The 13382-nt window shown below is 45.3% G+C and overlaps 1 protein-coding gene across 3 annotated transcripts in view; it reads left to right on the top strand.

The window, feature by feature from the left end:
• LOC106579813 (dynein axonemal heavy chain 5) overlaps positions 1-13382 on the top strand; it is a 69074-nt gene that overhangs the window by 31802 nt on the left and 23890 nt on the right. For all 3 annotated transcript variants that reach the window (XM_014160017.2, XM_014160031.2, XM_014160013.2), the window contains 15 exons: positions 81-237; positions 912-1124; positions 1563-1787; positions 2079-2251; positions 3062-3240; positions 3540-3727; positions 4059-4253; positions 5584-5718; positions 5916-6023; positions 6638-6791; positions 6939-7085; positions 7526-7767; positions 8015-8191; positions 10172-10376; positions 12290-12432. In XM_014160017.2, the coding sequence (XP_014015492.2) occupies positions 81-237; positions 912-1124; positions 1563-1787; positions 2079-2251; positions 3062-3240; positions 3540-3727; positions 4059-4253; positions 5584-5718; positions 5916-6023; positions 6638-6791; positions 6939-7085; positions 7526-7767; positions 8015-8191; positions 10172-10376; positions 12290-12432 (2641 nt within the window). The remainder of the gene's footprint in view (positions 1-80; positions 238-911; positions 1125-1562; positions 1788-2078; positions 2252-3061; positions 3241-3539; positions 3728-4058; positions 4254-5583; positions 5719-5915; positions 6024-6637; positions 6792-6938; positions 7086-7525; positions 7768-8014; positions 8192-10171; positions 10377-12289; positions 12433-13382) is intronic.

Below are 13382 nucleotides of genomic sequence, written 5' to 3'. Positions count from 1 at the left end.
TTTAATATTGTGGATAGATTGTAGCTTCTGGCTATCCAGTTTTCAACCCTTGGTTGTGTGTGTGATTGTGTGACTGATAGGTACTTGGAGAAGAAGCGTCTGCTGTTCCCTCGGTTCTTCTTTGTGTCTGACCCGGCCCTGCTGGAGATTCTGGGCCAAGCCTCGGACTCCCACACCATCCAGGCCCACTTGCTCAACGTCTTTGACAACATTAAATGTGTCCGCTTCCATGACAAGGTACGGTAACGCACAGACAGACATATAAAAAAGAAAATTCTACAATTATCTACTATTTGTTTTCAATTTTTTCCCTACATGTTACTTGTTTGACTATTAGTAGTATCTGTCCTTCTGCAATAGCAACTAGCCCAGATTCAGCAACATCAATAGTATCTGCTCTTGGGCCTCCCGAGTGGCGCGGTGGTCTAAGGCAGTGCATCGCAGTGCTAGCTGTGCCACCAGAGATTCTGGGCTCGAGTCCAGGCTCTGTCACAGCCGGCCGCGACCGGGAGGCCCATGGGGCGGCGCACAATTGGCCCAGCGTCGTCCGGGTTAGGGAGGGTTTGGCCGGCAGGGATATCCTTGTCTCATCGCGCACTAGTGACTCCTGTGGCGGGCCGGGCGCAGTGCACGCTGACACGGTCGCCAGGTGTACGGTGTTTTCTCCGACACATTGGTGCGGCTGGCTTCCGGGTTGGATGGGCATTGTGTCAAGAAGCAGTGCGGCTTGGTTGGGTTGTGTTTGGGAGAACGCATGGCTCTCAACCTTCGACCTATCAGTCCGTACGGGAGTTGCAGCGATGAGACAAGACTGTAACTACTACCAATTGGATACCACGTAATTGGGGAGAAAAAAGGGGTGACAAATACAATTTTTTGGTTTGTTTGTATCTGCCCGTCTGTCTCCACAGATGTACGACCGGATCCTGGCCATCTCATCCAGGGAGGGGGAGACGGTAGAGCTGGATCGGCCGGTGACGGCTGAAGGGAATGTGGAGGTCTGGCTCAACGCCCTGCTGAAGGAATCCCAGAGGTCTCTTCACCTGGTCATCAGACAGGCTGTCCTGGCCATCCAGGACTCAGGCTTCCAGCTCATTGAGTTCCTGGACTCTTTCCCTGCTCAGGTGGGGAGACATGGGATACATCCTAAATGCCACCCTATTACATAGTCTACTACTTTTGACCCAGGTCCTGTTCAAAAGTAGTGCACTATATAGGGAATAGGCTGCAATTTGTGACACAGTCCTGGTCTTGGGGTCATCATTCATTCTCTTTTTTATAATGGGATAGATTACCTTAACCTTGACCTTCGAGCAACAGCCTTGTAGTTAGACTTACCCATGCCTATGTTTCATTACTCAGTACCTGATCAGGGATTCCTGCTTTTCTGAAATTATCCTCCATTAATGTATAACTGAAACTGATCTACACATTAGCCAAATTCCATACATTCCTGATTTTATACATTGTCCTGATTACATCCCTGATTGTTAGGAAGACATCGAAGCCAGGAAAGATGACTTTATGTTCTCTCATTGATGTCCTCTCATCCTGACAACCAGGTTGGTCTGCTGGGAGTCCAGATGATCTGGACCAGAGACTCAGAGGAGGCCCTGACCAACGCCCGCTACGACCGTAAGATCATGCCCAAGACCAACCAGTTCTTCCTGGAGCTTCTCAACACCCTGATAGACATGACCACTAAAGACCTGGCCTCAATGGAGCGGGCCAAGTATGAGACACTCATAACCATCCATGTACACCAGAGGGACATCTTTGATGACCTGGTGAGTGGACTGGAATCACAAACTGACTCGGTGGCTAAAATAGTACTTCAACCCCAAAGGTCCCTTTCAGTGTATAAACTGAAGGTAATAATAGCTGTTGTGTAACATATTTGTGAACTTTTGGCAAGCTGTTCCACCAAATATTTTCTGATTAGGGCGTGGTAGAGTCTGAGAATATCAATTTGAGTTTCCCCTAGTATTCAAATCACATTTGCGGTTTTAGGAATTTCATAGGCTTTGGCAATGCTTTGTTTCCAGAATGGTTTCTCTTTCCCCCTGCTCTCCCCTCAGTGTCGGCTGCATATCAAAAGCCCGACAGACTTTGAGTGGCTGAAGCAGTGTCGTTTCTACTTCAATGAGGACTCTGACAAGATGATCATCAACATGACTGACGTAGGCTTCATCTATCAGAATGAGTTCCTGGGCTGCACTGACAGACTGGTCATCACCCCTCTCACTGACAGGTAGGGACTAACTAGTCATCACATCTCTGACTGACAGGTAGGGACTAACTAGTCATCACATCTCTGACTGACAGGTAGGGACTAACTAGTCATCACCCCTCTCACTGACAGGTAGGGACTAACTAGTCATCACCCCTCTGACTGACAGGTAGGGACTAACTAGTCATCACCCCTCTGACTGACAGGTAGGGACTAACTAGTCATCACATCTCTGACTGACAGGTAGGGACTAACTAGTCATCACCCCTCTGACTGACAGGTAGGGACTAACTAGTCATCACCCCTCTCACTGACAGGTAGGGACTAACTAGTCATCACCCCTCTCACTGACAGGTAGGGACTAACTAGCCATCACCCCTCTCACTGACAGGTAGGGACTAACTAGTCATCACCCCTCTCACTGACAGGTAGGGACTAACTAGTCATCACCCCTCTCACTGACAGGTAGGGACTAACTAGTCATCACCCCTCTCACTGACAGGTAGGGACTAACTAGTCATCACCCCTCTCACTGACAGGTAGGGACTAGGAAGTGGCTCCACCCCCACTCTAATAGCTTAACCAGTTATCATGCATTTTGGGCTAAAAGGGCACCATACACTTGTAGCACTAAAAATGTACAGGTTTGTGTGACAAACTATTGCTAGGAGACACTAGAGTGCAGTGTTGCACACACATTGCAGTAACCAGTCTCCCATTACCACAGCCCAGCCTAACTTTTTAGTGCCCACAAGCGTATGGTGTATCACATTGAATATCTTTGGGTGATTATCCTTGATATATCTTTTCCTTGGTGTGTGTTTGTCCCAGGTGCTACATCACACTGGCCCAGGCTCTGGGGATGAGTATGGGAGGAGCCCCGGCCGGCCCTGCAGGGACAGGGAAGACTGAGACCACTAAAGACATGGGCCGCTGCCTGGGGAAGTACGTGGTGGTCTTCAACTGCTCCGACCAGATGGACTTCAGAGGACTGGGGAGGATCTTTAAAGGTAGGAGCTTCTACTCATATTGCCTGGTCCCAAATACATGTGTGCTGTCTTGCCAACTCCTGTGCCATTTGCATGGCAATGACCATAGGAGTTGGATATATGTATATGATTTGGGGGGATTATAGGCTATATAAGATGTCACTCATATTACTGTGAAGAGAATGATGATCTCAACCTGAACCTAATGAACAGTGTAATGTTGTGTGTCTTTGTGTTGATTTGCAGGTCAGGCTCTTGGGGTTGTTTTGAATGAGGAGTTTAATGTGAAGAGTGATGTGTAATGTTGTGTTGATTGACAGGCCTAGCCCAGTCGGGCTCGTGGGGCTGTTTTGATGAGTTCAACCGTATCGACCTATCAGTGCTCTCCGTGGCAGCCCAGCAGATCGCCATCGTGCTTACCTGCAAGAAGGAGCGCCGCAAGAACTTCATCTTCACCGACGGAGACAACGTGGAAATGAATCCCGAATTCGGCATCTTCCTGACTATGGTTATTATTATTATTAGCAGTCTATAAACTACTCACTGTAGAAACCCCTTCACAAATGCTTTGTCAAGTGGAGCATTCATTTAAAGTACTTCTGAAAGGAATAGTGAATTCTTGTCTTAAAGAAGATGAACTGAAACGAGTCCGAATCAGACAAGGTTTATTATTACTTTGAGGATGTTAGTCATAGACTTTGTTTAGCATTTTCCTAACATCAGTCATCTGTAGTACACTATGTTCATGGCAGGTCATCATTGTAAATAACAAATTATTCTTAACAGACTCACCTGGTTAAATAAAGATTTGATTATTAAATGTTTTTGCCCCCCATCAGAACCCGGGCTACGCAGGTCGTCAGGAACTTCCAGAGAACCTGAAGATCAACTTCCGCTCAGTGGCCATGATGGTCCCAGACCGCCAGATCATTATCCGGGTCAAGCTGGCCAGCTGTGGCTTCATAGACAACATAGAGCTGGCCAGGAAGTTTTTCACCCTCTACAAACTGTGTGAGGAGCAGCTCTCCAAGCAGGTCAGCTATGAAATGAAATGTAACTACTGTAGATATTTCAATGAGAGCTGAACATGCGAAGAGATACGTTTTAGTAGTTCCATATGAGTAAACAATCAAGTCAAGTGAAATGTTATTTAACGTGTATCATCACAGTCTCAAATCACTTTTTTATTTTTTATTTTTTTTAACCCCTTTTTCTCCCCAATTTCGTGGTATCCAATTGGTAGTTGCAGTCTTGTCTCATCGCTGCAACTCCCGTACGGACTCGGGAGAGGCGAAGGTCAAGAACCGTTGTAACCGCTGTCGTAGAGAGGGGACCAAAGCGCAGCATGTTGATTGCTCATGATGAATATTTATTATAACTCAGAACGCTAAAGAAAAAATAACAAAGAGAAAACGAAAGCACACAGTTCTGTCAGGTACATAAAACTAAACAGAAGACAACTACCCACAAACACAGGTGGAAAAAAACCCTACTTAAGTATGATCTCCAATTAGAGACAACGAGGACTAGCTGCCTCTAATTGGAGATCATCCCAAAAAACAACAACATGGAAATATAAAAACTAGAACCTAAACATAGATATACAAAACACAAAACACCCCCTGTCACGCCCTGACCTACTCTACCCTAGAAAATAACATCTTACTATGGTCAGGACGTGACAGCCGTGTGTTCTCCGGAACACAACCCAACCAAGCCGCACTGCTTCTTGACACAATGCCCACTTAATCCGGAAGCCAGCCGCACCAATGTGTCGGAGGAACCACCGTAAACCTGGCGACCGTGTCAGCGTGCACTGCACCCGGTCCGCCACAGGAGTCGCTAGTGCGCGATGGGACAAGGACATCCCTGCAGGCCAAACCCTCCCCGAACCCGGACGATGCTGGGCCAATTGTGCACCGCCCCATGGGTCTCCCGGTCGCAGCTGTATGTGACAGAGCCTGGACCCAAACCCAGGATCTCTTGTGGCACAGCTAGCAACTGTGATGCAGTACCTTAGACCACTGCACCACTCGGGAGGCCTCAAATCACTTTAGAGGGAATTAATATACCACCTGTCAGGTGGATAGATTATCTTGGCAAAGGAGAAATGCTCACTAATAGGGATGTAAACAAATTTGTGCTCAAATGTGAGAGAAATAAGCTTTTTTTTGTGTATGGACAATTTCTGGGATATTTAATTCAAACTCATGAAACTTGGAACCAACACTTTACATGTTGCGTTTGTATTTTTTGTTCAGTATAAAAACAACTAAACTGTCCATGTATGTGTTGATTATGATCTTTGTGTAGTTCATAGTTCTATTTCCATACAGTCCATGTTGGGTTTACTCTGTTTTTAAGGTGCATTATGACTTTGGACTCCGAAACATTTTGTCAGTTCTGCGAACACTGGGGGCGGTGAAACGAGCGAACCCCAACGACACAGAATCTACCATCGTCATGAGGGTTCTCAGAGATATGAACCTGTCCAAGCTGGTGAGTACAGTCACTCAGATATACAGGACATTCTCCTCAAAATCAACTGTCATTTTAGAAACGCCATTTTTTTAAGTATCATTAAGTGTTACAGCTTGTTATTTTTTCATATACTATTCTGTAATACATGAATAATGATTTCATCTTCAGTGAGGTGCTGAATAACTTCATTGACATAATACTATTTGTGTTGACAGATAGATGAAGACGAACCGTTGTTCCTCAGCCTGATAGAGGACCTCTTCCCCGGGATCCAGCTGGATAAAGCAGGCTACCCAGAGCTGGAGACAGCTATCGACAAACAGGTGAGAGGACATTTTTTATAACATAATCCCTTTACATTTAGTTAGACTTCAGAATGACACAGAAAATGTTCTATCTACATGTAGTTTCTCACAACCCTCCTCCTCACACTGCTTCTCTTCTCTCCCATCTCTTCTCCTTTCCCTTACAGTACATTTTAGTCATTTAGCTCTTATCCAGGGCTACTAACATGAGCAATTAGGGTTAAGTGCCTTGCTCAAGGGCACATCGACATATTTTTCACCTAGTCACCTCAGGGATTCAAACCAGCGACCTTTTGGTTACTGCCCCAACGGTCTTAAGCGCAAGGCTACATGCCGCCCCCACAGTATAATACAGAGTTTAAGGGATGAATCTCGTCTTGGTATTAGCCTTAATACCATAGTAGCATAAAACCTTTTTTTTTATCTAAATGTGAGGTAAGTATTTATTTGTATTAACATGAAGAGTTCACCTCACTGTCTTCCATTGTTCTCCATACTGTAGGTGGAGGAGTCTGGTCTCATAACATGAAGAGTTCACCTCACTGTCTTCCATTGTTCTCCATACTGCAGGTGGAGGAGTCTGGTCTCATAACATAAAGAGTTTCTCTTATCCTATGTGTTCCATACTGTAGGTGGCAGAGGCAGGTCTGATCAGCCACCCTCCATGGAAGCTGAAGGTGATTCAGCTGTTTGAGACCCAGAGGGTCCGCCATGGCATGATGGCCCTGGGGCCCAGCGGAGCAGGAAAAACCACCTGCATTCACACCCTGATGAGAGCCATGACAGGTAAGAAACATCCCCATCAAAACACTGGACTTATCTGACCTTATTTGCTACCTCATGGCAGTCATACTAAACTAAAATGCACAGACATTTACATGCACAAAAAAAAAATTGTGTTAAGTTAATTTGTCTGTGTGTTTGCACCCACAGACTGTGGCCAGCCGCACAGAGAGATGCGTATGAACCCCAAAGCGATCACCGCCCCTCAGATGTTTGGCCGTCTAGATGTAGCTACCAATGACTGGACCGACGGCATCTTCTCTACCCTGTGGAGGAAGACCCTGAGAGCCAAGAAAGGTGAGACGGACACCTCTTATTTCATATTTTTATATCTTGTGTGTTTTTGTTCTACTTTGTTATTGTGAGTATTGCATTGTTATTGATTACTGCACTGTTGGGGTTAGAGCTTGCGAGAAAGGCATTTCACTGTACTTGAAAGAAATACCCTGGACTTATACATGTTTTACGCATGCAAAGTTACTCGTGCATTACACCTGCTAGAGCATGAACCCACATACAGTACATCCCGTATAGTCTCTATGGAATTCATATAGAACAATGGGGCAGACCATTTTCACTCATCTCTATTTCTATGTGTTTTCAATATTCTCGTATCTTTCTATTAATTTCTCTATCTTTTTACTAAAAGTGATGTTCTAATACTTTTCTCTGACCTCCATAGTTGATTTTGATTAGTTGAATAAGCAGACTGGTTCTAATGTCTCTCTCCTCTGCAGGGGAGCACATCTGGATAGTACTAGATGGACCAGTAGATGCTATCTGGATAGAGAACCTCAACTCTGTACTGGATGACAACAGGACTCTGACCCTGGCCAATGGAGACAGGATCCCCATGGCCCCCAACTGCAAGATCGTGTTTGAGCCCCACAACATCGACAACGCCTCGCCTGCCACCGTGTCTCGTAACGGAATGGTGTTCATGAGCTCTTCTGTGCTCAACTGGAGCCCCATTCTGGAGGTGGGCACAGGACCATTCTCTCACTCTTTATCAGTGGATGAAAGTGTGTGTGTGTGTGTGTGTGTGTGTGTGTGTGTGTGTGTGTGTATCTTTGTGTGTGTGTTTGTGTATATGCATGTGTGTGTCTTTGTCTGTGTGTGTATTTCTGTGTGTGTGTGCATATTTGTGTGTGTGTGTGTGTGTGTGTGTGTGTGTGTGTGTGTGTGTCTTTGTCTACATGTATACATGTGTGTTTGTCCCCATGCAGGGCTGGCTGAAGAAGCGTTCCCGTCAGGAGGGAGAGGTGCTGAGAGAGCTGTTCTCCTCTTCCTTCCCAGAGCTCTACCGGTTCACTGTTCACTGTCTGGAGTACAAGATTGACATGCTGGAGGCCTTTGTCATCATGCAGAGCATCAACATGCTGCAGGGCCTCATCCCCGCCAAGGTAGACACCTGAACCTCCATACTCCAACCATATTAAAAACCCTGCAGAAGGGGGATAATATCCGTACATCACTGAGCTCTATGAATACTGTTGAAGTGAATTGCCCCACATTCCTCATAGAAACAAAATGGAATGTTCTAATGCCTAACTAATTGAATTCATCCTGTCATTGTGATTCCTGAAGCACTCTGATTTTCAATTACTGTTGGACTATAACTCTCTGGACTCTGCATCTACAGTGGCTTGTGAAAGTATTCACCCCCTTGGCATTTTTCCTATTTTGTTGCCTTACAACCTGGATTAAAAATATATATTCTTTATGGGTTTGTATGATTTGATTTACACAACATGCCTACCACTTTGAAGATGCAAAATAGTTTTTATTGTGAAACAACAAATAAGACAAAAAAACAGAACTTGAGCGTGCATAACTATTCACCCCACCAAAGTCAATACTTTGTAGAGCCACCTTTGCACCAAATACAGCTGCATATCTCTTGGGGTATGTCTCTTCTTCAAGGCAAAACTGTTCCAGCTCCTTCAAGTTGGATGGGTTCCGCTGGTGTACAGCAATCTTTAAGTCCTACCACAGATGCTCAGTTGGATTGAGGTCTGGGCTTTGACTAGGCCATTCCAAGACATTTAAATGTTTCCCCTTAAATCACTCGAGTGTTGCTTTAGCAGTATGCTTAGGGTCATTGTCCTGCTGGAAGGTGAACCTCTGTCCCAGTCTCAAATCTCTGGAAGACTGACACAGGTTTGCCTCAAGAATTTCCCTGTATGTAGCGCCATCCATCATTCCTTCCATTCTGACCAGTTTCTCAGTCCCTGCCAATGAAAAACATCCCCACAGCATGATGCTGCCACCACCATGCTTCACTGTGGGGATGGAGTTCTCGGGGTGATGAGAGGTGTTGGGTTTGCGCCAGACATAGCGTTTCCTTGATGTCCAAAAAGCTCAATTTTAGTCTCATCTGACCAGAGTACCTTCTTCCATATATTTGGGGAGTCTCCCACATGTCTTTTGGTGAACACCAAACGGATTTGCTTCTTTTTTTCTTTAAGCAATAGCTTTTTTCTGGCCACTCTTCCGTAAAGCCCAGCTCTGTGGAGTGTACGGCTTAAAGTGGTCTATGGACAGATACTCCAATCTCCTCTGTGGAGCTTTGCAGCTCCTTCAGGGTTATTTTTGGTCTCTTTGTTGCCTCTCTGATTAATGCCCTCCTTGCCTGGTCCATGAGTTTTGGTGGGTGGCCTTCTCTTGGCAGGTTTTTTGTGGTGCCATATTCTTTAAATGTTTTAATAATGAATTTAATGGTGCTCTGTGGGATGTTCAAAGTTTCAAATATTTTTTATAACCCAACCCTGATCTGTACTTCTCCACAACTTTGTCCCTTACTTGTTTGGAGAACTCCTTGATCTTCATGGTGCTTCTTGGTTGGTGGTGCGCCTTGCTTAGTGGTGTTGCAGACTCTGGGGCCTTTCAGAACAGGTGTATATATACTGAGATCATGTGACAGATCATGTGACACTTAGATTGCACACAGGTGGACTTTATTTAACTTATTATGTGACTTCTGAAGGTAGTTGGTTGCACCTGATCTTATTTAGGGGCTTCATAGCAAAGGGAGTGAATATATATATATGTATATATATACACGCCCCACTTTTCTGGGGGGTATTTTCAAATTATTTGAAACAAGTTATTTTTTTCATTTCTCTTCACGAATTTGGACTATTTTGTGTATGTCCATTACATGAAATCCAAATAAAAATCAATTTAAATTACAGGTTGTAATGCAACAAAATAGGAAAAATGCCAAGGGGGATGAATACTTTTGCAAGGCACTGTATGTGAGGGTGGAATTCCATTTCCCTTTATTGTAGGTGACTGATTCATTTTAGTGCCAAGTATGTAGGTAAAGATGTAGAAGGGTTTTGGTACAGTATGTTGTGTTGATAGTGACTGTTGTGTTCCAGGAGCAGTGTGGGGAGGTGTCCAGGCAGCATGTGGAGCGTCTCTATGTGTTTGCTCTCATGTGGAGCATCGGAGCTTTACTGGAGCTGGAAGACAGGAGGAAGATGGAGAGTTGGCTCCGTGGCAACGACAACATCCATCTGGACCTCCCAGATATACCATCAGACAGCGAGGACACCATGTTCGACTACCACGTCACAACAGACGGTAAGGGGTAGATGTTCAGTAGACAGACTCCACAAACTCACAAAACACACTCAGTCCTCTTTTTACTGTAATGGAAGATACGCTGAACAAAAATATAAACACAACATGTAAAGTGTTGGTCCCATGTTTCATGAGCTGAAATAAAAGATCCCAGAAATGTTCCATATGCACAAAAAGCTTAAGTTTACATCTCTGTTAGTGAGCATTTCTCCTTTGCCAAGATAATCCATCCACCTGACAGGTGTGGCATATCAAGAAGCTGATTAAACAGCATGATCCTTACACAGGTGCACCTTGTGCTGGGGACAATAAAAGGCCACTCTAAAATGTGCAGTTTTATCACACAACACAATGTCACCGATGTTTCAAGTTTTGAGGGAGCGTGCAATTGGCATGCTGAATGCAGGAATGCCAGAGCTGCCAGAGAATTGAAAGTTCATACCATACTGTACCATAAGCTGCCTCCAACGTCATTTTATAGAATTTGGTGGTACGTCCAACCGGCCTCGCAACCGCATACCACGTGTAACCACACCAGCGCAGGACCTCCTCATCCGTCTTCTTCACCTGCGGGATCGTCTGAGACCAGCCACCCGGACAGCTGATGAAACTGTGGGTTTGCGCAACCTAAGAATTTCTGCGCAAACAGTCAGTAATCATCTCAGGGAAGCTCATCTGCATGCTCGCCATCCTCACCAGGGTCTTGACATGACTGCAGTTCGGCGTCGTAACCGACTTCAGTGGACAAATGCTCACCTTCGGTGGCCACTGGCATGCTGGAGAATTGTTCTCTTCACGGATGAATCCCGATTTCAACTGTACCGGGCAGATGGCAGACAGCGTATATGGCGTCGTGTGGGCGAGCGGTTTGCTGATGGCAACGTCGTGAACAGAGTGACCCATTGTGGCGGTGGGCTTATAATATGGGCAGGCATAAGCTATGGACAACGAACACAATTGCATTTTATCGATGGCAATTTCAATCCACAGAGATACTGTGACGAGATCCTGAGGCCCATTGTCGTGCCATTCATCTGCTGCCATCACCTCATGTTTCAGCATGATAATGCACGGCCCCATGTCACAAGGATCTGTACACAATTCCTGGAAGCTGGAAATGTTCCAGTTCTTCCATGGCCTGAATGCTCACCAGACATATCACTTATTGAGCAAGTTTGGGATGCTCTGGATCGACGTGTACAGCAGCGTGTTCCAGTTCCCGCCAATATCCAGCAACTTCGCACAGCCATTGAAGAGGAGTGGGACAACAGGCCACAATCAACAGCCTGATCGACTCTATGCGAATGAGATATGTCACACCACATCTGGTCACACCAGATTCTGACTGGTTTTCTGATCCACACCCCTCCTTTTTTTTAAAGGTATCTGTTACCAACAGATGTATATATGTATTCCCAGTCATGTGAAATCCATAGATTAGGGCCTAATGAATTTATTTCAACTGACTGATTTCCTTATATGAACTGCAACTCAGTAAAATCTTTGAAATTGTTGCATGTTGCGTTTATTTTTTTATTCAGTGTAGATCATAAGATCATATTGATCTTTCATAGTGCTCTTGCTCAATTAAAAAGTTGGTGCATTGAAATATCACCATCAGATCTCTCATTAAATCATGAATGTGCGTTAAATTCACCCGCACAGCTGATGTTGGTGTTACCTTAGTCCTGCTTGCTACCAGTCTTTCATGATATGTTCACCCTCCGGTGGGTATTATCATCAGAAAAATGTTGTCCTTTTTGAACAGACTAAGGGTCATTTATCTATTTGACAGTCATTCCGTACAACTGAACTAAAGTATTTCCAGCTACGGACGTCATGGATGGTGTTCATGATGCTCACATTATTTGTTTTTCAATGACTTATTCTTGTATGTCCTCCTGTGTGTGCAGGTCAGTGGGTCCACTGGAACAAACGGGTAGAGGAGTACGTCTACCCATCAGACCTCACCCCAGAGTACGGATCCATCCTGGTCCCCAACGTAGACAATGTCCGCACTGACTTCCTCATCCAGACCATCGCCAAACAGGGCAAGGTGGGTGTCCATATTCACAAAGGGTCTCAGAGTAGTAGTGCTGATCTAGGATCAAGTCCCCTTTGTACACTATACAAAAGTATGTGGACACCCCTTCAAATAGGTGGATTTGGCTATTACAGCCACACCCATTGTTGACAGATGTATAAAATTGAGCACACAGCCATGAAATCTCCATAGACAAACATTGGCAGTAAAATGGCCTTACGGAAGAGCTCAGTGACTTTCAATGTGGCACTGCCATTGCATGCCACCTTTCCAACAAGTCAGTTCATCAAATTTCTGCCCCGGTCAACTGAAAGTGCTGCTATTGTGAAGTGGAAACGTCTAGGAGCAATAACGGCACAGCCACGAAGTGATAGGCCACATAAGATCACAGAACGGGACCGGCACGTGCTGAAGCGCGTAAAGATCGTCTGTCCTCTGTTGCAACACTCACTACTGAGTTCCAAACTGCCTCTGGAACCAATGTCAGCACAATAACTTTGTTGGGAACTTCGTGAAATGGTATTCCAAGGCCGAGCAGTGGTGTAAAGCTCACCACCAGTGGAAACGCATCACCATCTGGCAGTCAGACGGACTAATCTGGGTTTGGCCGAATGCATAGTGCCAACTGTAAAGTTTGGTGGAGGAGAAATAATGGTCTGGGGCTGTTTTTCATGGTTCGGGCTAGGCCCCTTAGTTCCAGTGAAGGGAAATCTTAACACTACAGTGTACAATGACATTCTAGACGATTCTGTGCTTCCAACTTTGTGGCAACAGTTTGGGGAAGACCCTTTCCTGTTTCAGCATGACAATGCCCTCGTGCACAAAGCGAGATCCATACAGAAATAGTTTGTTGAGATCAGTGTTGAAGAACTTGACTGGGCCACATGGAGCACTAACCTCAACCCCATCGATCACCCTTGGGATGAATTGGAATGCTGACTGTGAGCCAGGCCTAATCGCCC

Source organism: Salmo salar, chromosome ssa02, assembly GCF_905237065.1.
Source record: "Salmo salar chromosome ssa02, Ssal_v3.1, whole genome shotgun sequence".
NCBI lineage: Eukaryota > Metazoa > Chordata > Actinopteri > Salmoniformes > Salmonidae > Salmo > Salmo salar.
Note: the sequence above shows the minus strand (reverse complement) of the source record. Positions and strands in the feature narration are given on the sequence as shown.